This window comes from Drosophila rhopaloa, unplaced genomic scaffold (genome assembly GCF_018152115.1).
Source record: "Drosophila rhopaloa isolate 14029-0021.01 unplaced genomic scaffold, ASM1815211v1 contig_167, whole genome shotgun sequence".
Taxonomy (NCBI): domain Eukaryota; kingdom Metazoa; phylum Arthropoda; class Insecta; order Diptera; family Drosophilidae; genus Drosophila; species Drosophila rhopaloa.
This window is the reverse complement of record NW_025335047.1, coordinates 5,315,234-5,339,445: the sequence shown is the minus strand read 5'-3', so window position 1 is coordinate 5,339,445 and position 24,212 is coordinate 5,315,234. Positions and strand designations below refer to the sequence as shown.

At 42.5% G+C, this 24,212-nt stretch overlaps 7 protein-coding genes across 9 annotated transcripts; 2 read left to right on the top strand and 5 right to left on the bottom strand.

Annotated features, from left to right (window-relative positions):
* Window positions 1–4,922: 4,922 nt before the first annotated feature.
* Window positions 4,923–7,949, bottom strand: LOC108050118 (autophagy-related protein 13 homolog). Its single transcript, XM_017131618.2, has one exon. It carries the CDS (start codon window positions 7,645–7,647, stop codon window positions 6,076–6,078), a length of 1,572 nt encoding a protein of 523 aa, XP_016987107.2. The 5' UTR covers window positions 7,648–7,949; the 3' UTR covers window positions 4,923–6,075.
* A 951-nt stretch (window positions 7,950–8,900) lies between these two features.
* LOC108050129 (meiosis-specific nuclear structural protein 1) lies at window positions 8,901–10,669 on the bottom strand. 2 transcript variants are annotated; one of them, XM_017131633.2, is made up of 3 exons: window positions 10,617–10,669; window positions 9,625–10,471; window positions 8,901–9,568 (listed from the first exon to the last, which is right to left on the bottom strand). In XM_017131633.2, exons 2-3 carry the CDS (start codon window positions 10,393–10,395, stop codon window positions 9,029–9,031), a joined length of 1,311 nt encoding a protein of 436 aa, XP_016987122.2. In that variant the 5' UTR covers window positions 10,396–10,471; window positions 10,617–10,669; the 3' UTR covers window positions 8,901–9,028. The 2 variants fall into 2 exon arrangements, with proteins under 2 accessions (XP_016987122.2, XP_016987121.2); XM_017131632.2 differs by having other exon boundaries at window positions 9,625–10,643.
* Window positions 10,670–10,794: 125 nt separating this feature from the next.
* On the bottom strand, window positions 10,795–13,899 carry LOC108050119 (dipeptidyl peptidase 3). 2 transcript variants are annotated; one of them, XM_044458681.1, is made up of 4 exons: window positions 13,814–13,899; window positions 13,255–13,482; window positions 12,882–13,188; window positions 10,795–12,784 (listed from the first exon to the last, which is right to left on the bottom strand). In XM_044458681.1, exons 2-4 carry the CDS (start codon window positions 13,419–13,421, stop codon window positions 10,889–10,891), a joined length of 2,370 nt encoding a protein of 789 aa, XP_044314616.1. In that variant the 5' UTR covers window positions 13,422–13,482; window positions 13,814–13,899; the 3' UTR covers window positions 10,795–10,888. The 2 variants fall into 2 exon arrangements, with proteins under 2 accessions (XP_044314616.1, XP_044314617.1); XM_044458682.1 differs by lacking the exon at window positions 13,255–13,482 and having other exon boundaries at window positions 13,814–13,885.
* Window positions 13,900–14,101: 202 nt separating this feature from the next.
* LOC108050097 (cytochrome c oxidase subunit 7A1, mitochondrial) lies at window positions 14,102–14,649 on the bottom strand. The gene is made up of 2 exons (XM_017131592.2): window positions 14,606–14,649; window positions 14,102–14,553 (listed from the first exon to the last, which is right to left on the bottom strand). Exons 1-2 carry the CDS (start codon window positions 14,630–14,632, stop codon window positions 14,269–14,271), a joined length of 312 nt encoding a protein of 103 aa, XP_016987081.1. The 5' UTR covers window positions 14,633–14,649; the 3' UTR covers window positions 14,102–14,268.
* A 222-nt stretch (window positions 14,650–14,871) lies between these two features.
* Window positions 14,872–16,714, top strand: LOC108050109 (uncharacterized protein F21D5.5). Its single transcript, XM_017131609.2, has one exon. It carries the CDS (start codon window positions 14,946–14,948, stop codon window positions 16,515–16,517), a length of 1,572 nt encoding a protein of 523 aa, XP_016987098.1. The 5' UTR covers window positions 14,872–14,945; the 3' UTR covers window positions 16,518–16,714.
* LOC108050110 (ADP-ribosylation factor-like protein 2) lies at window positions 16,500–17,302 on the bottom strand. Its single transcript, XM_017131610.2, has 3 exons — window positions 17,137–17,302; window positions 16,723–17,077; window positions 16,500–16,664 (listed from the first exon to the last, which is right to left on the bottom strand). The coding sequence occupies exons 1-3, from the start codon at window positions 17,199–17,201 to the stop codon at window positions 16,530–16,532; spliced, it is 555 nt and encodes a 184-aa protein (XP_016987099.2). The 5' UTR covers window positions 17,202–17,302; the 3' UTR covers window positions 16,500–16,529.
* Window positions 17,303–17,351: 49 nt separating this feature from the next.
* LOC108050111 (cytochrome c oxidase subunit 7A, mitochondrial) lies at window positions 17,352–18,535 on the top strand. Its single transcript, XM_017131611.1, has 3 exons — window positions 17,352–17,478; window positions 17,628–17,968; window positions 18,377–18,535. The coding sequence occupies exons 1-2, from the start codon at window positions 17,461–17,463 to the stop codon at window positions 17,877–17,879; spliced, it is 270 nt and encodes an 89-aa protein (XP_016987100.1). The 5' UTR covers window positions 17,352–17,460; the 3' UTR covers window positions 17,880–17,968; window positions 18,377–18,535.
* Window positions 18,536–24,212: the final 5,677 nt, after the last annotated feature.

Here is a 24,212-nt window from a genome sequence, read left to right as displayed (position 1 = left end):
AATCAACCGTACCAATGCCGGTATTTATTATTTTTATCATTTAGAAAAGTTAATTAAAAATGGTATACAACGTTGAGATAATAAGTATCTTACAGTAAAAACCACTATAGTTTAAACTTTTTAATTCTTGATGGCTCACCGTACTCGCATGTAAATGCATTATTTGTTTGTTTTAATTGTTTCTCCGAATTATTGTTGCCTGTATTTGTTTGCGCCAAACTTCCGGCTTGTGGGTGTGAGGGTCATATTTTCGTAACACCCCTCGCCGACTTCCGCAATGTGAAAAGAGATAAAACTTCCAGCTGCAGTTTTGGTTTTTGCTTTATTTTTATTTGCTTTATTTGCCTTGCTTTATGGAGCGTTGTCCCGTTAAAACGGGTTGCCAGGCGAATCGATCAGCGCTCTTTGTTTATCAATCTCACTCTTTTGTCAGTCGTCTTTATTTATTATTATTAAATGAGTTTTTTTCCAGCATAACAAAAACAAACAAGGTGGCCGACAAGGCCGTAGTGTGTGCGAACGAGACGGCAGAACAACAATCGCCATAAGAACAACATTGGATTCCACTCGTCACATCAAGCTAATACCATCCACACCACACACAAAGAAAAAAGCAGCTCGATATTAAATCAAATATTTTATTAATCAATTATTACATATTGAAGGATGTTACATCGAGATTCTTTAAAAAAATATGTTCAAAGTTTCTGATAACAAAGAACTGAGTTCAAACCCACCCTCTAAATTGGTTAATTGTTGTATTTTCTCAGCTCTTTAACTTAATCCGAAATTATAAATAAATTCATCTAATTTATTATAATATTTTTTCTTTCTCTGTACACTGTCACATGGTTGGAAAAGGTGGTGGAAAGGGAGTGGGATGGTGGAACCTGGAAACCGGGCGGCTTCGAGACTTTCGGCACGTAGCTACGCGTAGCTGTAAGTTTATTACGCATGTTTTATGCTGTTGTTTACCAAAAAATTCGCCAAGGCAGCCCAGCCCCCAACCCCGAAGCACTTCAAAATGTGACTCGGGCGTATGAGCAACATGTTAAAACATATGGAAATCGGTGTGGAATGTGGAAACTACAAGCGGATGCAGATGCAGTTGCAGTGGGTGTCTAAAAATAAATTCAATTATGCTCTCTATTATTGCAGCTGGGCTCCAAAGCCGGCAAACCAGATGAACAACTAGTGCTACTGCTTGCAGTGGAGTAAGCTGAATGTGTTTCCAAGGGGTTTTGAAAAAATCAGATTAATAAATGAAAATATAGATTGAGCCACCAATCTCTTTTTATACCCTTGCAGAGGGTATTATAATTTTGGTCAAAAGTGTGCAACGCAGTGAAGGAGACATCTCCGACCCTATAAAGTATATATATTCTTGATCAGGATCACCTCCTGAGTTGATATAGCCATGTCCGTCTGTCCGTCTGTCCGTCTGTCCGTCTGTCCGTCTGTCTGTCCGTCTGTCTGTCCGTCTGTCTGTCCGTCTGTCTGTCCGTCTGTCTGTTTCTACGCGAACTAGTCTCTCAGTTTTAAAGATATCGAATTGAAACTTTGCACACACCCTTCTTTCCTTTGCACGCAGTATATAAGTCGGAACGGCCGGGATCGGACGACTATATCCTATAGCTGTCATATAACTGAACGATCGGAAATGCCATAACTTTGGTGTTTGTAAAGTTAGGAAGTTGAGATTTTCTATAGGTTTTATTTTTGGCCAATCAATCTGACCTACCGAATTTCATGAGAATCGGCCGACTATATCTTATAGCTGCCATATAACTGAACGATCGGAAATGCCATAACTTTGGTGTTTGTAAAGTTAGGAAGTTGGGATTTTCTATGGGTTTTATTTTTAGCCAATCAATCCGACCTACCAAAGTTCATAAGGATCGGCCGACTATATCTTATAGCTGCCATATAACTGAACGATTGGAAATGCTATAACTTTGGTGTTTTAGGATGTTGGGATTTTTTATGAGTATTAAGAATGCATCATATGAATAATTTTGGAGAATATAATTTACAGAGTATTCTGCAAGGGTATATCAACTTCGGCTCCGCCCGAAGTTAGCTTTCCTTTCTTGTTTATTCTATTTCTAACTTACATATATCATATAAATATATATAAGTCTTTGATCATTGAATGACATCAAGTCATTAAGAAAAATATCAAATTAATCTAATCAGAATTCTGTTTACAAATATATTTTGAAATCAACTTTATTATCTCTCTGTAGAGATAAGAAGTAACGTAGCAGTTACAATTAAATCAAAAATGTTTTAAAATAGATGCAAGTCGTTTAAACAAAGTTATTTTCGTTTTGGTTTGACTTCAAAAAACCCTTTACACAGATACTTCCTTATAGATAAGTCACTTTTTCGAAATTAAAATGTAGTAGGTCAAACAAATATATTATTTATCATTTATTCTGTTTCGTAAAGCTGTTTTGACCCCATTTTAAACAGTATTAAGCCCCAAGTCCCGCCCCTTTTGTGTACGCCCCTGTATAAATGTGTAGGTTTCTCTTGGAGTTGCACAAATCCATTGCAGCTTCATGAAAAGCTCAGAACTGAAGCTTCCAAGTTCGTCCATTCATCTTTTTTGTCGATTTCTGGGCGGCGAGCTTGGCACAAATATTTCAAATATGCGGTCGCATTGCATAAAACGCAATTAATGCTCTGACCGCGTCCGCATTGCATTTAGGCCCTGCCTTATCGCCATTTGTTGTTTATCGTTATTGCTCGAGCGAGCTTATCAAGAAATTTCGAAATACAAATCCACCTTACTGGGAATTTTACTTGAACTGAAATGGTTTACCTCGGCACGTGAATACAATCAAAAAATCCCGGTGCCCCAAGAAGATACAGTGTGACCTCCATTAACACAATTAATTGAAAAAATGTAATTTTTATAACTTTGCATTCCCCAAAGAATTAATAATAGTTTTAATAAAAATTGATTTATTTCTTTGATTTTTAAACTGCGAAAAAATCATAAAATGTTTAAGCCGGTTTGACATTAGTCATCAAATGTATTTTAAAAAATTTGATCAAGTCTAGAAAAAATAAAATTAATTAATTTAAAATAATATTTAAGGTTTCTTACTAATACAATTTTTTTCAAAAAGAGTTTACTAAAGGCAGACTGTAAATAATTCAATTTGAGGTGCGTGGGCGCCGGAAAACAGGGAAAACCCGGGGGAGAGAGTGCAATCCGGTTCCCGTGGGTAGCTTATTTGGAGCGTTGGCACCGGCAGAAAAAAAAAGAAAAGTAAAAAATAGAGACAGACGAAAGCAATTTTCCCGCCTGCCAAAGTTTGCATTTCATATGCAGTCCGAAGCCAAAAGGCAAATAAATACATTCAATTGTTGGCAACGCGTCACCATTTTTCGCTTGGCAACAGCGAACTTCAAACAAAGGCGGACGGCGAAAACGTTGGACAATTAAAACCGAAAGCCAAAACAAAATCTGTGTGCATGCATATATTCGAGTGGTGTCCCCACACAAATGCAGTGCCGGCGACCTGTTGTCGCCAATGTGCGATCTTTAAGTTGTATCTTTCGGACCTGTTACAAAGTTCATTGCTCATAATAGACTATAGTCTAGACTCTTCCGCTGTATTCTATTTTCGGCAGCAGCTAATTCGGACACAATCAACGGGGGTTGTAAAAACTAAAAGCTTTTGATAAAATTATAAAGTAGAAAAATTCTTTTCTTGACATAAATAATACCAAAAACTCAGACATACATATCTAGAACTTATGCTATTGTGGTCTCTTTAAACTACAAAAAATTAATCAAGGCTAAAACTTTCAGTACGGTTGCTAACTTTTGGAAACGAAAGAATTTTGGTTTGATTAAAAAAAATTTTTTTAATAATAATTTAATAAAACCAGCTGGTGATTTTATTAATTAAATTCCATCAAAACATTTTTGTATTGTTTTCCTTTAATTTGTTTAGGTTTGTTTTTGGAATTAAGATAAGTTTTCAAATCAGAGAACAAAAAAGATTTTATGTAAACGAGAAGTTAGAGATGCCTGGTTTCATTCACCCAGAAATACTTTACATAACTTGTTTTTTTGATTGATGAACATTTAATATACAGGCATATATTAGATATCCACTACAGGTACCACCCAAACTCTTAGTTCCACCCACTCACGTGAAGGCAACCAAAAGCGTGTACAGCTGTCCATTTGTTTTGCACTATGACAATGTCATTAGCACTCGAAAGAAAGAATCGGGCACAAAGCAAAACAGCAGATAACTCGCGGATCGGATTGGCGAAACAAAAAAAAAATAGTAAACCTATATATTCGTATATGTGCTCAGTTAAAAATAAAACTATTTAGCCTTTACGATGTCGTTGCCGTTGCCATAGTGACGTTAATTCGCCATGGAATGACAGCTGAAATGCGAAAAACTGCAATCTCCGGAGTGCGCAAATAGTACCAGAGATTAGCTCAAAGATATATACTATAGTCACCTGGGAGAGTCGTCAGCTGTGGGGAGATCGAGAATACTAATCGCCTGTTAATTGATAACGACCACAACAAACTGCCAGGTAGACAGGTAGCCAGGTGCAGCGCAACACTCTCGACTCTGGCGAACATTATACAATACAAGCCCGATTGAGTGATAGAATACCAGGCAGCACGATAAAGTAAGTATGCAAAATGAAAACAAACAATAACCAGTTTAAAGCGGTGGAAAAACCCTTAGGGGGAGTGTTTACCTCGTATCTCCTTTAGGTAAGTCACATGACCTCGGGCCTTTTGGGAGGTGTGATCCGGAATGGTCTAGATATTAAAAGATCCAACATATACATACCTTTTGCAAGGTGAACTATAGGGCATACACTACAGCATCAGCAAGTGACACGCCCTCTTTAAAGTGAAGTAAACATTTTGATTAGTGTCTTGATTAACAATTGCTTTTATTCATTGTTTATATGTATGTATAAATTTTCTTATTGTTTAGTGTATTTTTAATGTATACTCGAATTTCGATTCACATATGTAGGCATAATTTAGCAATTTCAAAACCAATAAATAGGCAAAAGCGACCAACGATTAAAGATAAAAGAAAACACTAGCTGTTCTTTTCAACTTCCTGACAGTACCAACTAAGTTAGGATAGATATATTTCGTTATGCTTCAAGTCTTTCAAATAGTTTCGCTTTTTCGATTAGTGGTTATGCATTGCATAGATCGAACAGTACGTTTTTTAATCGGCCATCTGGCGTTTTTGCTCACTTACAACAGAAATGAACCTTTTAGCTTTCTGATTAATTGCTGTTATCTATAGTTATTTATGTACATATATGATTTTTTTTCACTTACAAGCAGGCGAAAGGCACTTGAACAAAGAAACAAACAAACAAACACGCGACGAGTACGCCCAACTTACTACGATTTGCACAAGTTATAGCCGTCTATATGCATATGCATGTGGCACTTACTTATGTATTTGTGGCTAAGGTCTAAACTGCTGCATCGGAAACTTTGAAACGTGCCATGAGCTCTCTACTCCTATGTACAACTTAGACGGACCTAGAGCCTACAAAAGCCTATATATATAGTATTTACATAGCGGGTAATATCAAAAAGCAGCCTATCAACTCAACTTAACACAATGGCATACATAAATAGTGGGGCGGGTCAAATTTTTAGTTTTCAATCTTTGGACACTTTTAAGAAAAGGCTTAAGTGAATCTAAAGGGTAAGATTTGTAATTATCTTTCAAACTTTCATAATAAACTGACAGATTAAATATATGAAATATGTTAAAGCTGATAAGGTAGACAAATAAATATTCCGCTCCGTTAGTAAGAGATTGTACAGCAAAAATTCTTAGATGCTTCCCTTTTAAATAAGTCAAAACTACGGAATATTTGTTACCTCTTTCAGAATACAATAAACAAAAATAGCCTTTTACCTATACTTTTCCATGCAGTTCTCTTAAAATAGTTTTCTCCCTTTTCAGTTTATCCTTGTCCTCGCACATTGACCGCCCCTTTATAAATAAGGACTAACTAATGACACGTCTGGGGGTATAATCCGACTCAGTTGCTCATTTGGAGGCCACCGCTGCTGCGGCTGCCCGTCGACGAGGAGCCCGTGAGTCCGAACTGCGAGACCAGCTTGTCGTAATCCTCGAGAGAGGTCTCGAACTGCTCCAGTTGCCGGGACAGATCATCCATGGCGCTGGCATCGGCGGCACTACTGGCAATCGCCGTCGCCGCTGCCGTGGGACCACACGCTGCTCCTCCGCCGGAGCCATTTGTTGCCGGTGTGGTTAAGGAAACCGAAGAGATCTCTGCCTGCAGTTCGTTGAGACCCTTCAGCGGTGGCGCATGGTAGCATTCCCTGTAGAACTTGGCCAGATCGTTGACATGCGACGTTGGCGAGGCGAAGGGAAAGTGCAGCTCCTTGAGCAGATTATCATCATCGGGCGGGGGTTGTAGCGCGGGTTCCGAATGGTGACGATACGTGGTTGTGACGCTGGCGGGGATCAGAAGGCTCTTGATGGGTGACACTGAGTTTCCAGAGTTCTTTTCAAAACTCTTGAAGCCCGTGGAGTTATTGTTGAGATTGCTGCTCTGGTTGAATTTACTCTCCTGTGGATTATTGTTGTTATTGCTGCTGAGCACACTGGCGGTTGTATTGTTATCCAGGCGGTTGAGGGACTCCACAGAACCACGTCCACGTAGAAGCCACTCAAAAGGCGGCGTTTCGGGGAGCACAAAGTCATCCTCCGTGTACTGCTTTAGTTTGCCCATATCGGTGAAGGCTCCCGGACGCAGAGGCTTTTCAATGTCGATAAAGCGACGATCTGTGGCATTTTGAATGGGATTTAGACCGCCAAAGCCCAGCTTTTTGGGCAATGCAGTTCCATTTTGATGTTGCTGCAGGTTGCCAGGGGAACTGGCATCTGTGGCGGGCCTGAAGTGATCCGATTTCAGCATGATGGTGTTGCTCTCCGCCTGGGCAGCCGTGGGAGAGATGGTCAACTTGGTGCGATAGGCCACGGACATCACGAGCGAGCCCACAATGGTGTTGAGCTGGCCGATCTTCACGTGCTTATGGCCCTCGCCCAGGGTGTGTACCTGTGGCCTGTCCACGTAGATCCTGTAGAAAATGCCGTACGAATCGGGGCACTGCCGACGGGACAGCTTGTAGGCGGGGGTGGTTCGGGTCAGCGAGATGAGGGACTTAAGCATGATGCCCATGCGGTTGTAGATTGCGTGGGCTGCTTTCAGGGTCTGGCCCTCGGGGTTCAGCTCGTTTGTGGCTGGGGAGGAGCCATTCTGGGGTGCGATTAGGTCGAGCGACCACACCTCAAGGACCATCTGGTCGCCCTCGGCGGTTTTCAGGGAGATTTCCACGCACAGCGGCAGCCGCTGCAGGATGCTCTCTCCGGTTTTCAGGTTCAGGGCCCGCTTGGTCTCGTCCAGGACCTCGGGATGATCCTGGCCAGCAATGTTAAACCAGTCGCTGCCCGCCAGTGGATTGCACTGCGTCTGCATCTTCTCGCCCAGCCGGGATTGGACCACCACCTGGGTGGACTTCAAAACCAGGAACTTGATGAACTTCTCCAGATCCCGCTCCGCTGCATTTGGTCGCTGCGCCGACATTTCTTCGGTTTTTCTTTGTTTTCCCGTGTGTGTTTGCGATTGTCTGTGTCCAAAGTTCGCTGTCTGCGTTTTGGTTTTTTTTCACTTTTCTATTTCCGCGTTTTGATTTCTCGCGATTCTTGCGTTTTAGCGTCGCGCACTTTGCTTTCTAGGCACTGCTAAACATCATTAAAACTTGCCCGGGCATTTTGCCAAAACACTGTCATTTGCACTGCAACGCCCTTTCACTGCGATTCCTTGTTTTTGTTTGTACGCAAGATCACTCCCACTATTTTCATCACAGTCAGCGTCAGCGTTGGCCATTGAGAAAACAGTGTAACCGCATTGGAAACTGGAAATATGCTTACAACCTAAAAAATACCAAGTACTGTGAAAAATATTCTGTGCTTATACCCTGTTCCAACGGATACACATCCAGCAGTAGCTCCACCACGCAAAGTGCCTTCAGCAACATTTTTTTTTTATGGAACTACTTAAGTAACACCAATCTTATTGAATTTTGATCTGCTGGGTGGCAGTTGTTCTATTAAAATTCTTTAAATTAAAAACCGATAATCGTTGACAACCAGTGTTGTCTAACTTGTTTCATTAAACAGTTATATACTTGAACAGCATAAAACACATTAAAACATACATAAAAACTTTGGGAAATCTGTTTAACAGTTCAACAGGAACAATGTTCGGTCGTTTCTTTCATTGCTAAAGCCTAGTGCTCAGATCGACGAAAACTGTACGCCAGTCATGAGAACCGTAGCAAAAAGATTAAAAAATAAATGATTTAAATTCGACTGTACAACTTGCATCACCTGATAAAAACAACGACGCTTTCTTTTTTCCAAATTTAATAAAACCACCAATCTTAAGATCCAAGAAACGCCTCAGGACGAACTTGAAAAATATTTCAAGGAATTCGTTGAAATGTACTACAAATTTAGTTTAATCGAATGGTGGCAAGGTAACAAAATAAATACGCCTTGTTGGCAAAACTAGCGATCCAGATATATTCAATGCCAGTTTGTATTTCTAATATGAAAAACGTAGTTTATTTTAAATTTAATTTTGCATTTGAACTTAATATGAAAAATAAAAACTTGTTCATTCAATCGTCCAAATAGTTTTCCTTTTCATTATATTTGTTGATCGCAATCAACTCGAGTATTTTAGCAAGGGATGTATGAATGGCTGTGGAAACAGGGTATTTGCTGAGGTGTGGCATCTGCAAGGAGAAATTTAAAAATCTGGCAACGCCGCCGTCATGAATGATACACGTCACGTACGCAGGGTGGCGCGCGTTTAATTTTAAATTGGATATGTTTGGGATTCCAAGGACCCATTGAAAAGTATTTTTTACAAAAGTAATTCTTACAATCCGAAAACTAGGCTAGGAATCGCCACCACCCAATGCCTGCACATCCTCCCGGCAGAAATGCTCGCGATCCTTTGAGGTCAGGACATGTTTGGGCAGATATCGAAGAACAGAGGCCGGAACCTGGCCCAACATGGCCAGTCGTTCCTGTTTAATGCGCTCCTCCTGCTCAGCATCCGATTTGGCCTTGAAATCGAAGTACTGGACATTTTCAGCGGTGGCCTCCGCCCGTTTCCTCTGATTATCCTCAATCATGGCCAGCAACATGGCTCCATGGGCCCTGCGCTTGCGGTAATCCTCCAGCTGCTTCTCGTTCTCCTGACTGCTTACATCTGGAGCCTCCTGCTGCCTCGAAGCTATCTCCAAACGTTTCAGCTGCATCTGGGCCATCTTGCGGTGCTCAACCTCCTGGCGATAGCGATCCAACTCCTGTTTGGTGCGCCGTCGTGACATTTGCTCCTGCTGCATCTGCTGGCGAAATCGCTCGTCGCTCTTGGCCGTGTACTCCGCCTCCAGCAGATCCAACAGCAGATTGTCCCGATGGCGTTTTTTGTTCTGCAAAAAGAGTGGGCTTTAATACGAAGTCGGATGTAAGGCTTCCCAAGACCCACCTCTAACTCCAGGACCTGCTGACCCAGGCGAATGCTGATCTCCTCTTTCTTGCGCTGCACATCCTGGCGTTCCTCCTCGAGCTGGAGTTTCCTGCGCTCTATTTCGGTTTGCTTTTGGGCTAGATCACCCAGTTCCTGGTTGTTTTGGGCCCGCTGCCACTCACGGTGTTCCTGGTTCTCCTTGATGGACTGCAGCATATCCTGGCGCTTTTGCAGCTTCTTCCGTTCAACTTCCAGCTGCTGGGCGCGATCCTCCTCTTGGATTTGCTTTTGCCTCATCTGGCTGAGATCACGATCGTTCATCACCTGGGCGTGCTCTTGCTGGCGACGTCGGCGGTTCTCCTCCATTTGTCCTGCCAAGCACTCGCGCAGGCAACGCTGTTCCTCCTTGAGAGCGGCTTCTTTTTCGCGTTGCTTGGCCTCCAGTAGGCAACGCTCCTCGGCCACTTCCTTGGCCTCTACTTTTACGGCCAACTGCCGCTGGTGTTTTCGTTCCTCTAGACTCTCGGCTAGCTCCTTGGAAATGGCTGCTAGACGCAGTTGCTCCGCCAAATCCCGCAATTCCTCGCAATCTCGCCTTAGTTGCTGGCGGCGTTTCTTCTCCACAAACTCCGTGTGCTTAATGTCCCTCATTTCCTGCGTCATCGCAGCTTTCTCGATGAAATCCCTGGTCATAGGGTTCTCCTTGGACAGCTCCAGACTGCGATTCACTTTCTCCAGGTCGTGCTGCATCTTCTGGAACAGCCGGGAGCTGTAAAAGTCACGCTCCATGCGCAGCGACTGCGGCACCTTGAATTGCGGTTTTCCGATGTTGAAAACTAAAGAGTTCTCCTGGTTACGCCGATTTCTAGTGGTTGCCATGGCGGTTGCGAAGGTCCAAACAAAAATACAGAAAATCCAGCCGAACCAACAAATTAAATTACATGAACAACACAATGGTTTTGGTAAGCAACTATGAAATCAAAGATTACTAGATACTTTTACAATCTTACATCCTTGGAATTCACGATCCTTGTCTGCGTTTTCTGCGAATGGCAATTGCGATCATTCACTACGAGATACTATGGGATAGTATAACTTTTTTCGCCAAAGAACCCCACATAAAATATTTTGCAATGAATCTGCTCAATCCTGAATCCTGCCAACTAAACCAATTAAAATAAAAACTTATACTTGGTCATTTGATGACTTATAATTTTTTTCAGAATCATATTTAACAAATTGTGTTCAAAATAAAGGCGAAATTTGTAAATGCGAAACGTTCTCAGTTGTCGAAGGCAGTCGGGAAGTATTTCTTGTCCTTCTCCACGATGGTCTCCAGCAGATCGTCAATGTCGGTGGTGGGGTAACGTTCCACCCAGGACTGGATGTAGCCCTCGTGGGTGGGCTCGTAGGTCTTCAGCTGAACCTTCTTGTCCTTGCCGACCACCGTGTTGGCCTGGACGAGGATCATGCGTGGCTTCTTGTGCGCCAGACAAATGTCCCGCCACTTGGCCCACGGATGCGAGCCGCTCTCGTTCACCTCCGAGTAGTGTTCGTACATCTTGGAAGCCGCCTCGATGTCGGCCGTAGATTTGTACACCTGCAGTTTAGTCAGGAAATCGCCCAGCGCTTTCCTGCCCACCGTATCGATCTTGCTGCGATCTACCGTCAGCAGCAGGTTCTTGCCACCTTCTGTTTCCTCGACTTTAACGAGTCCCTCGCCTGCCTCTAGCAGCACCTTCATGATCACGAAACGAGCACGGGAGTGCGCCTGCAGCCACAGCTTCGACTTGGGATTGAACATTTCCAGAGCCACTCCCATGCCGTTCCAGATGAGACTCAGCCAGTTGATGTAGATAATGTTATCCTGCTCCCCCTTGTCCTTGAAGCCGAAGATTTCCAGGATATCACGCTGCAGGGAGAGATACAAGCCAACGGCCTCGGCGCGGCACTCCTCGTACGAGGAACCAATAGCTCCGAACTTGGTGTCGTAAGTTTCTCCGGGAAGATACCACTTGGCGATGGTTTCGCCTGTAATCAGGTTCTTGGTGTTCTCCTTGTCGAAGTTGTAGACGCCGGCCTCGTCGATGCGGAAGAGCTTGCCACTTCCATGGCCCAGGAGCTCGTGGAGTCCCACTTGCACCTCGAATGCCTTCACCTTGTACTCCTTCATCAGGGTCTGATCCTCCTCGGAGAGGAAGGGAATGGGATCCTTGCGGTTGATGTTGGCCAGCACATTGCCCAGTGAGACGTTCTTGAAGCCCTCATCCTGTCGAATTTCATCGTAGTTTGGAATATTAATGCCTGCTGGCACTCCGCTGCCGGCAAAGGTGAGCACATCCAGGGATGTGAAATCTGGCTTGAGGTAAGAGTCCTTCTCGTACGGCTCTGTCCAGGGCAGGTATTCCACCAGCTTCTCGGCGCGGTTCACCAGCTCGGAGAACTTCGCCGAACTCTCCTTGTTCACCATGGCCACGAATCCCTCGAACTCAGCACGACCTCCGGCGGGATCCCTGTACGTTTCAATGAAGCCAATGTAGGTCTCGATGACCGGTCCCTTGTCCTTGATCCACCAACGAGACCCGTTCTTGTGCTCGTCCAGCGAGCCCTGCTCAAAGGAGCGGACGTAGTGCTCGATCATCTTGGACTCGTTGTCGTTGGCCGCGTACTTCTGGGCTTCCAGCAGATGCTGGTTGACGCGCTGCAGCAGCTTCTGGTAGTCTCCGCGTGTCACCCGGAACTGATTGCCCTTGTACTCCTCCAGTGGAAGTGTGATCCCGTCCTGCGCGGACTCCGCCACCGATCCCAGCTTCACGTCATAAATGGTTTTACCATTTTCGGTCACCTTAAAGGTGCGGCACATGTAGGGCTCAATACGTTTGGAGGTCAGCCAGGAGTTTACGATCTCCGAATCCTCCTTGGTGCAATTGTCCGACCAGTAGGTGGTGATTCCATCGGGAGCAAAGCCCAGAATCTCGTTACGCGACTCCAGCGCATAGACCAGATCCTTGACCTTCTCGAAGATCTTTCCAACGCGCGGCTCATCGGCGTAGGCAGCCGAGGACTTCACTATGGCCTCGAACTTCTGTTCGGGCAGATTGGGCACGATCTTGCTGTCGCCCATGCCCTTGTAATTGCCCGCGTTGGCGAACACGCCGCAGGTGTAGACCAGGAAGCCCTGAAAAGAATGAAAAGTTGTACATCAGTATTTTTTTTATTATTTCTTCTTCATCAAATCCAATTATCTCGGGAACCCTACTGTATGGTCTCCTTACCGTGTACTCATCCGCAGAGACTCCTGCCTCCAGAGCCTTGGCCTTGAGCTCCGCCGGCTTCTCAGCGACAAAGATGCGGTGCAGCAGGGAGAAAATGAGCGGTGCCTCTGGACTGGACTGGATCAAGGCGATGAGGCCGCCGTCCCACGAGGCCTGGCTGAAGTGGTGGGCATAGAGCTTCTCCTTATCCGTAAGATTCTCGAAGGCACTCTTGCAGTCCAGATCGGCGATGGGCTGCGTGTTGGGCAGGACGAAGTGGGCGGTTTTACTGGCCATTTCAGCGGGTTGGGGAAGATTAGCACTGCAACTGGAAAGATAGCAAAATATCGAGATAGATAAGTTATCTGATGTTGAGATACCACCTGGCAAGTACCTGTACGAACGAACGAGGGAGCTACAAAGCCCCGAGCTTCTGGAGATGGAGAATGGCGATGGGATCGCCCGGACACTGGGACTGCTCCCGTAATTTGGACGACTACGGAACTGGCAGAGCCTGTTCAGTTGCTGGCCGGACCTCTGTAGCCCTTTTAGCCGAAACATTACTGGAGAATTTCGAAACTTTTCCTTTGAAAACTTTATTTACATTACATGTGTCGCTCAACTGGAAAATGTGAAAATGCTACTTTAATTTGGAAAAAAAGCCAAAGAGTTGGTGGAACACATGAAAGCTTGATGGCGGATGCACTTTTATCTCTGGCCAACCGACAAATCTGCAGATGTGGCAGTTAAGCGGGGTTTTACCAAGAGAATATGGGAAATCAAAAACTATGGCTATAATGAAACCCGTAAACGTTGAAAACTTGCTGATCACTCGGAAACATGTGAGTGATTAAAAAGTACGTGGTTAGACAATTGAAAAACAAACAAAAACCCTGTCAGGCAATCGTGTTTTATTAGGAAAACAATTTAAATATAATTTCGTGCTTACGTACCTTTTGAAAGTAAGAAAAATGCAGTAAAAAAATGCCGACAAAATTGCAAGTTGTGCAAGCAGTGTGACCAGCAGCGCTGCCTAAATTATAACAACGATTAAAAAATCCCTTAATAATGACAAGCGACATGTGAATGTCAGCTAAGTGGCGGCTTTATTTGAATTAGGGTATATTGCTATTGTTTTCAACCCAAACAATTTCAATGTAAATTTATTAAATTACAAAATATTAAGGATATTTATCTGTCTCTTCTGAGGACCCTGAAAAGTTAAGTGAATGGTTAACACCTTGTTAAAATATGTAAGTTTTTTAATTTGCCGTATTTAAGTATGTACAGAAACGTTACTTGCTGTTAAATAACTGTGTTAAGTTGTTCAGAACGTCAAAATTAGTTTAATACATTTAAATTTAAGTGTTTTTTTTGAGGTTATCATGAGGGATAACTCATCATGATTTTAGGCGATAATAAAGCCAGCCCACAACCAGATGTCTCCAGCTAATCCAAGGAAACAAAGTACCCAGGTCAACCTGTACAATATATTATCCGCCTTGCCGCCCTTCAGAAAAACTGGCAAATCGTTGTGCGCCTGAAATTGCTTTCGTAACTTCAGCATTTTGGGAGGTGCTTTTCCAGGGGCGGTCTTCGGAGGAGCAGCGGCATATTTCAAAGCAGCCGAGTTGCGAAAAAGACGAATAGGTGTGCATAATGTTCCAAATTCACCGGTTCCCCGAAGAAGGGGCTACATAAAAAGGATGATAAAAAATAAATTATTATTTTACTTTAAAACTTACGCGAAAAGAAAGAAAATTTCGTTGCATTTGTTGTTGTTCTATGAAACTTTGTTAGTATTTTGAACAAAATTTTGACTGCTTTAAATTTAAGGTTTTTAAATTATAAGGTCTAGTTTGTTAAGTTATCAAAAGCCTACTTTAGGTTTATAAGTGTAATTGTTGCACAAAAACAGAACTCCAAACTCAACGGTTTCTTTTTTAAAATCGACTGTTTTGTCCACAACAGTTGTTATCATTTCTGTGTGAATGGCAAATTCTTCTTCTTTATAGCTTCATTAAAACGCGCAAATTCCATAAATTCGCCAACATTTAATAATGCTTTTTAATTAGAAGCAACAAAATGTCCATGGCTAAATACCTGAACCGTTCCGTGGGCAAAGCTGGCAAAGATGCGGCTGCGAGGATCTGCACCCTGAAACCCACGGAACCAGAGCATCAAGTGATTCATCTATCCGCGGGCGAGAATTTCGTGGGACGCAGCCGGGAAACCGGAATCCGGGACTCAAAGTGCTCCAAGCGACAAATCGAACTGCAGGTGGACATGAAGAAGGCCGTAGTCGCCCTGAAAGTCCTGGGAGTGAATCCTTGCGGCGTCAATGGCGTGATGGTGATGCAGGACACGGAATGTAAGCTCAATCACGGCGATCTGGTGGAGATCGTCTATGGCAGACATCCCTTTGAGGTGGTTTTTAGTCCTCCACCAACGGATGACAACGAGAAAGCTGCTCCATCGCCCACTTCTGCGTCTATTACCGAGAAAACCGAGAAATGGGACTCCGCTGGCAATGGAAAACTAGTAATTTTTACCAGCGCCGGGGTAAGAGCATCTGAAAAGATAGCCGGCTACGATATGGATGGCACCATCATTAAAACCAAATCGGGATTAGTTTTCCCCAAAAACACCGACGACTGGCAGATCATCTTTCCCGAAGTACCAGAGAAATTGAAGAGTCTTCACAAAGAAGGGTTCAAGATTTGTTTCTTCACTAACCAAGGAGGCATAGCACGAGGAAAAATCAGCCTTGATGACTTTAAGGTAAAGATCAAGCAAATTGTGGCTAAACTAGGAGTTCCCATTCAGGTATTCATAGCCATTGGAGATGGTTTCTACCGCAAACCGCTGACTGGAATGTGGCAGCATCTTCGAAACGAAATGAACGACGGCCTGGATATCCAGGAGGACCGCTGTTTCTTTGTGGGCGATGCAGCTGGAAGACCGGAGACGGGCAAGGGAGCCACTAAGCAGCGCAAGGATCACTCTCTAGCCGACAGACTCTTTGCCGCCAACATTGGGCTTTCTTTCTACACTCCTGAGGTCCATTTTCTGGGCAAACGAGTGGAGCAGTGGAACAAGCCGGACTTCGATCCCACTGCCGTACATGACAAGTTGTCTCTGCTCGATCCAGATGATCTAACCTTCGAGGGCCACTCCTGTGAAATGGTCATCATGGTAGGGCTGCCGGGTTCCGGCAAAAGTCACTTTTGCGCTGCCTTTTTTCAATCACGAGGCTACAAAATCGTCAATGCGGACACCTTGGGAAGCACTCAAAATTGCCTAACTGCCTGCAAACGCTTCCTTGACTCGGGAAATTCCTGTGTGGTTGACAATACCAATGTGGATTCGGCATCCCGCAAGAAATTCCTGCAAGTAGCCAGCGAAATGAAGATTCCCTGCCGCTGTCTTGTGATGAACTTGCCTGTAGCTCAGGTTAAGCATAACATTGCTTTCCGCGAGTTATCCGACACCAACCACTCCAAGATCAAGGATATGGTCTTCAACATGATGAAGAAGAAGTACCAGGAACCAACATTAGATGAAGGGTTCAAGTCCATTCACAAAGTGAACTTTAAGCCGGAGTTTGCCGACGAAAAGCAGGAGAAACTATATAAAATGTACTTGTTGGAGAAGTAATGAAAGTTGTATTTAATCCAACGTGAATATACGCTTGGCTATGTCGTCTATCAACCAATCCATAGAGCTGAGAAGCTTCTCCCCGGTCACCGCGCTAACTCCGGCCACCAACCAATGATGCGTGGTGATCTCCTCCAAATGTAGTATCTTAAAGGATTAAGGATATTAAATATGATTTAAAATCTCAAAACCAAAAACTATTTACCTCTTTAATTTCATTTGATGAGAGGGCACCAGGCAGATCCTGCTTATTGCATAGAACCAGGAGTGTGGCTCCTGCTAGACGCTCTTCTTGGAGCAGGACCTGCAGTTCTTGGCCACATGACTCTAGACGCATCCTGTCTGCACTGTCCACTACCCAAACCAGACCATCAGTGCACTCGAAATAATTCCGCCAGTAGGATCTCAGGGACTTCTGGCCACCAACATCCCACATATTGAGGGTGTAGCCATTGTGCTCCAGGGTTTTAATGTTAAAACCAAGTGTGGGAGAGATTGTGTCTATTGGTTCGCCGTTAAATCGTTTAAGAATCGTCGTTTTGCCGGCATTATCCAGGCCTCTAAAGTTAAAGCCAGGAATGAATCACTAATCTTCGTTTTAAAATGTCCAAGAACTCACAGCAGCAAAATGCGCATTTCCTTTTCCCTCTGACGCATCTTTTTTAATACTGTGAGAAAGCCCATGGCAACGTTTGTGTTTTTGTAAAACAATGGACTAATAAATTAATTATTTTATAGACAGCTGCTTAAATTTCTGTTTCAGTAAATAATAATTTCCGGGTGAATACCAAAAAAGTACTGGAACACTATCGGCCATTGAATTCGATCTATCGATATAACATCGATTTTCCTCCAGCTGTAGCTGTCATATTTGAGGTTCGATATTTTTCGCCCAGGAAAAGTGCTCGCCTTTTGCTAAATATTAAAAATAAACCCAAGCAAGATGATGAACCTATCCAGAGTAAGTAAATAATGGACTCCACAGTACTTCAGATTTCAAGCTGGAGAAAAAACATGAGTTTCATGAGTCAAAAAAGCAGTACTCCCGAGTAATTACGTAAGTTCCCTGGAGCGTCCAGAACTAACCGCACATTTTTTGCCCTTCCACAGGCTGTTGTCCGTAGCTTCGCTACCACCGCTGGCCGCCGGTCCGCCGCCGTGCCCAAGGAGCAGATCGAGAAGGGATACTTCGAGATCCGCAAGGTGCAGGAACACTTCCAGAAGAAGGACGGCAAACCCGTGTTTCTGAAGGGCTCCGCCGTGGACCAGGTGCTCTACCGGGTCACGATGGCCCTCGCTTTGGTCGGCATCGGCGGCATGGGCAAGCTCTTCTACGATCTGAGTGTGCCCAAGACGGAATAAAATCACCATCCCAAAACCTAAGCTAAGCCACTAAACCCGCAAGATCCGTGATTCAGTGTAGTCGCCTTATATTTCGATGTTTTGATTGTGTAAGTTCCCTGCGGAAACGCATAACCCATAACTTCATAATACTACATTTACGATTGATTTTTCTTGTTTCCCAAATCTGATTTGTGAGCTCAATTAGTTTATTTTTAAAAAATGTACATATATTTGTATGTAATAGTTCTCTTACACATTGTGTACCTTCTTCCGTTGTGTTTTTATGTTTAAATGAAACATTTGATTCTATCATTTTTTTTAACTTTCCTTATTTGTCTAAGAACTTAATTATTATATTGCCTAGCATCATCAAACAAGAATGTTAAAATTTAGACAGCTTATTAGTGAAATAAGTTTGACTAATCTAGCTAAAGACATAAAGGACATAAGACATTGATCCTCCCTAATACAAACAGTATTTCAACATCTATAACCTATTCCTCTTAATCTTCCAGAGCTTTGCCCCGTATACCTGGTCAACATGGAACACCCCAACCCACAACCTGGCTTGTTGTTTTGTGTTAGAATAGCTAAGATTTGATGTGTAAACTGAACATTCGCAAGAGCATTTAAAGCGTGGAAATATAAGAGAAGCTGGCTGTAAAGTAACGAGACTGCTTATTTGTTTTAATGCATGGTCGCTGGCAATGATATATTTGCCCAAAAGTATTTCCCCTTAATTGCATTGACATTAAGCAAACAAACAGCGGCGGCATGGAGCGAAGATCTGGGATGCGGCCGAGACTGGGGAATCGGCTAAGGCAGCAGCAACGCCAACGGTCTGTTTTATAAATCAAAGGGCGGCAACTCGGCGCGTTGCCATTGGCATGGAAATGCATTTTAAATCGAGCGAATCATGTTGCGCTTTAACACAAGCACAGGCCCATGCACGCCGCCCGTTTATTAATATCCGACTGCGGTGGAATATGCAATTCAAGGCGTTTTTCATTAGTTATTTCTCCATAAACACTTAAATAAAACTAAAGCATTAAAAATTAAGAAAACATCCGCCGCTTTATGAATTTTCTCTTGCATTTTCCATACAATCGCAGATGGGCAGTGCGTCTCATAAATGTTGTGAAAATTAGGATATAGTTTTTATAAAAGAAGGTTCCACAAAATGATTTTATATTACATTTTGTATTGTATATTCCATTAGTAAAACTATTCCATCAATTAGTTCAAGAATCTTGAATAGTCCAAATTTTTAGTTTTTAAATTATCCATAAAATGTGTAAGAAGAAAACATTTGTTTGCATAAACACTTCTTGGGCTTATATTTGTATTATCAAAAATGTAAGTTAGTGGTTTGGTCTTGACAATTCGAAATAAGAAGAATCATTTTTCAGTACTCAAATTTCTTCCAAATATTATTGTTATCTTAAAACGTTTTGTAAAGATTGCTGTTCGGATGAGATATGGAAACTCATTTGATTAAAGCACTTTCCATAAGATCTCGTGGTACCTGCCTTACATTTTTTCTACGCACTGTACTCGCACACCCACCACAAGGGAAAAATAAGAAAAACATAGTCTTTCCTTTTCTGTAGTGTTGTGTTGGCTTGCTATTATTCCGTTACGGCCCATTTAAATTTCGGGATGTGCGCGCGAAACGAAACGCATAAAATGGACGCGAGTTGGTATACCGTTAACGTTAACACATTTTGAACTGCAAAAAGTTCTGCGTAGGTGGCTTCGAACGGAACTTGCACTGGTGATCTATTAGTGCAGACATTGTAGCCCACTCCCTTCACGTACTTCCCATACCTCTGATTATCCCAAATATATAGATTCTACGAACGGGAAAGATCTCAATTTTTAATTAAAGTTCGTTTGGCTAATTGTAGGATTGGATAGGATGGGATGGGATGGAATGGCGGCGCACATGTCGCAAACTTATTATATTTCATAGACTGTGAAAAATTTAAATGAACACAAAATGCCAGAGCTCTGGCGGGGTTCCATCTTATGCCGTCTTTCGGTCGGGATCTTTCGGAGTAACTGCAACTGCAACCGTTCCACTCGACTGCCCACAGCCAAATTACAATAATAACTCAAGAAGCATAGAAGATGCCAGGCTAAACGCTCCGCCTTCTCTTCCCAGGGTAATCCTTTGCCAAAAACAATATGGTAGGAGCGAATCAAAAACAAACAAAATAAGCCCCAAAAGTGGGGGGATTGGATGCGGATGCGTGTAGAATCGGGAATCGAAAAATGTGTTTCATTAAATCTTATTTATAGTCGGCAATTTTATGCATTTAAAGCGCGTCTATCAGCGCTGCATCTCAGCGGCATCAAGGCGATGCGGAAACGGCAGCGACGCCATATTGGATGGGAAACTCATAGGCGGCGGGCTTTGATTCTGGGCGGGATCAGGGGGGAGTTGTGGAGCAGGGTCAAACTGATTACCATGCCAATCGAAGGGATTCTTCTTGGGGAGAACCAACTTTCACCTTTCCCCTGTTGTTTGTTTTCTTTTTTTGTGGTTGGATTTTTGTATCCAGCACTTGCAGGGTATAAAAGGTATTATGGACCTTGTTTTTCGCAAACTAAATATGTTTAAATTAATTAATTCTGAAATATCTTAGTTCGTAACATAAAGATCAATTTCAATCTGCTATCTATATCGTTAAGAAATTTGTGTTTACATTTATTATTGCCTTTAAAAAAATATCCAATGATATGCTGGATCTGACTTTTTATAGATTTCAAATAATTCTTATAAAGGATTTCCACATTGGTTCCCTATTTTGAAATTTTTTAGGGCAAAGGGATCAGAGAATAATCGGTATAGGTAACCACAGCAACGCCAAAAAGTATGCAATGAAATTTTATATTTCAACAGTAGTTTAAACCCAGATAATATTTCCCCAATTTTATAAAATGAACCTCCAAGTTAAGTAACGTTATTATCCAAATAAAGTAATAAGTATCTTACAGGCGGGACTTCTCAGGTCCCATCTTCTTCACTCGTTAGATGCTCCTCACGTGAATTATGGCCACGTCCTGCTCCGGATCGGATCGGATCGGCTTGGGATCCCGGATCGCAGTCCTCAGTCCGCACAGCAGCCGCAGCCACAAATCAGAATGCCGTTGAAGCGTTCAAGTGCAACGAGCATGAAGCGAACTCGCTGCCGCTTTCGTCTCCAACTCGATTTGGGTCCCCAACTTCCTCCCCCGGCCGATGCTTCCCCAGTTCCCAACTTTATCTCCATCTCCCCGTTTGAGGCTGTCGGCAAATCTGGGCAACTTTCAGATGAGTATTTCGTCAGATTGTCGCTGGCGGTTTCTGCCAGAAGAAATATGAACAAAAAACACGGGTAAAGTCGGACCTTCGGGCGATTTTTTGACTCTTCGAATATGTTTGCCCAACGAAACCCGTTTGGCCTATTAACACTTCGATTACAACTCAACTTTTTCAGCACTCCGGATGCACGGACACGGAGCCGGGCACTCTGGGTGGTCCCGTCGCACTATTAGTTAGATTTTGATTTATTTGAGCTTCAATTAGTCGTTGAACAAATCTGTTTATTTATTTGCTTTTAATTATTGTTGGAAACCACAAAGCCGTGCCACCGCTCTTTATGGTCGCTCCTTGCCTTGGCCGAAGAAGGTTTTTAATTAGCACCCGCCGGATAATTCACAAAAAAGCCATCACCAAATAGCCGAGGATTTCTTCAGACGTTAATGGAACCGATACCCCAAACGATCGAGCATGGCAAACACAGTTTTGTCTTTCGAAATAACAACCGAAGCGAATGCTTATTTTCGGTTTCTATTTGCGAATCTGGAATCCCCATTAAAGTGGGGCGAAAATACCTGCAATCCATCGTAAAGAGCTATGTTCAATGGGTAATAAGATTATTTTGATATAGTTTCGCATCCATGGCTTCGTCCAAAATATGAGGGATTCGGATGGCGTAAACAAACAAAAACATATTGTATGCCTTGCCGGAGAACTGGAGGAATGCCGTAATATATGTATATAGCCATTGGGAATTTATAGGCCGTAACAAGCCCGGCCCCGTGAAAGATGCGCCGGAAAACCGAAGCCACGGCAAACCAGAAACACATGTCCAGGCCGAAGGACTTTCGGGGGATGGGAATGTACATATATATTGGTCAGTGCTGGGAACAACGTCATCTAGTTAGGAATTTAAGTGCGAACGTGTGGGATCAGGTGACACTAAGGTCGGTTGCGGTATGTTGCCTCTCAAGTGAGCCGGGTATTCGCTTACACCAATAATTCATCCTCAACTGCAGTTGCGTCGATCCGTTTTATGTAGCGCCCAAGGTCCAGGGTTCCAGGGTTCTAGGACTCAAGTGGGTCGCGTAATCACGTGTCGATGCCTATTTCGACTGGGGGGTGTCGCTGCCGTAGACAATTTGACGCTTCCGCCCACTCCAGCAGACATGCACTGGAGATAAAAATGTTTCTTTAATGATTCTCCTAAAGATCTGAATTTTATTATTTCGGTAGATTACAGAAAATATTTGGAGAATTCTAATAATTTGAATTTCAGTTGCTCGTAGCATAGAAATATTTTATTAGATCTTTCATGATCTAATGCCTTTCATGATTATTATAAAATATTTATGTTTTGTATTTTCTTATAAGGTTATATACAATTGAAAAGCGGATTAGCTCTAAACAAGATACAGTTCTTTATAAGAGCCCTTATATAAATTATAATATTTTGACGGGAATTAGTTTATTGGAATTTCATGGTGGTCCCAAAGCCCTCTTATAAATACAGCTTAATCGACATTAAAATAAATCATTGACCTCTAAAAAAAGCGTTGTTTTGATGTCATCTTAATCTTACAAACGGTATGCTTTTCATGCTTCATGATTTAAGAGTGAATTTTTTCCAGTGCATAGTCCACGCTCATATGGCGCAATCTTACATAAGTAGCTCACTGTGTCTGACCTGGATGTGTCAATTTAATAGCGCGTTTGCCACTTTATGACACTCGATGCTGCTCCTGGCACTCGGACTCCTTCTCCCACTCCTTTTCCCAAATCTCTGGTGTTAGCTCCTTTGTTTTTTCAAGTGCCTTGCATATCCCTCTCCGACTCTTTTCACTCCTTGTTGTTTCACAACACAGGGAAATTCGACTGGGAAGAATCTGTGAAAGAGAAGAATAAGCGGAAAACGCACAGTGTTCATTTGTTATGCTTGTCATTTGTCGCTGCCTGCCGGCAACTTCAAAGCCTGTCACCCAATTTGTTAAACGCGGAGACAATTTTGTCATCGGCTCCCCCACTTCAGTGCCAATTCTTCAGCCATCACTCTGAAGCTTCGGCCGCCGGGAAAGAATTCTTAGCTTTCGCATGTGGCCAATTATTTTGTAAGTCGATCCAATGTCGTTTTCGGGGCTTGCCTTCTACCATGTGGTTCACATGATCTAAAATTCGGTGAGATTAAATCCGTTTAAAGCGTTTTTCTAAAGCTTAGATATGATCAAAAAATATTTTAGAAACTTTTTATTTGGTGCTACATTTAATAAAAAAATATACATATATTTTTAAACCACTTGATAACACTTGAGATATGTATCACATTCTTAACACTTACACAAATTTGACTAAGAAAAAACAATATGTTATTGAATTTTTAAAAAGTCGAAAATATTATAGTTTTTAAGCAATAACAAATTATAAAGTAACTAAAAACTAAAATAAATGTATTTTACAACTGAATGCTAAAATGGAAGTTAGATAATATGGATTAAAAAAACAATTCAAATCATTTAAGGGGGTCTTCTAGTCTAGAGGCTCGAATTTCGACCTTTTTTTAACGATTAATAAAAAAAAATCAATAGATATTTTTACTATCCGTTTTTTTTATCATTTGTTTATTAAACTTAAAGGAGTACATAAAATAAATTTCAAAAAAAAAAATTAGTTTTCATTGAGTTATTCCTTCTTGAAGAAGAGGGGAAAAAAAGAGGCCGTGTCCGCGTCGCCATGATATCTATGCTTGTAATTATCTGAAAAATAAAACAATGATAGATTATTAATGAGTACGAATGTCGCTATGGCATGAACCACCAAAAAAAATCTTTTTTCAAGAAATGGCGGCTACTCAAAGAAAAAAGTCGATTTTTTTCACTAATTTTTCCACTTTGTCGAATTTTTTGTTGGTTCATGCGATAGCGATATATTTAAAGAATATTCATGCCAAATTCCAAGTAAATCGACTGATTAGAACTTGAGCTAGAGTGGCGACCGCATCAAAAAAAGTAGTTTCGAGAAAAACGCGTTTAAAGTTCCAGTCGTTCGCTCAA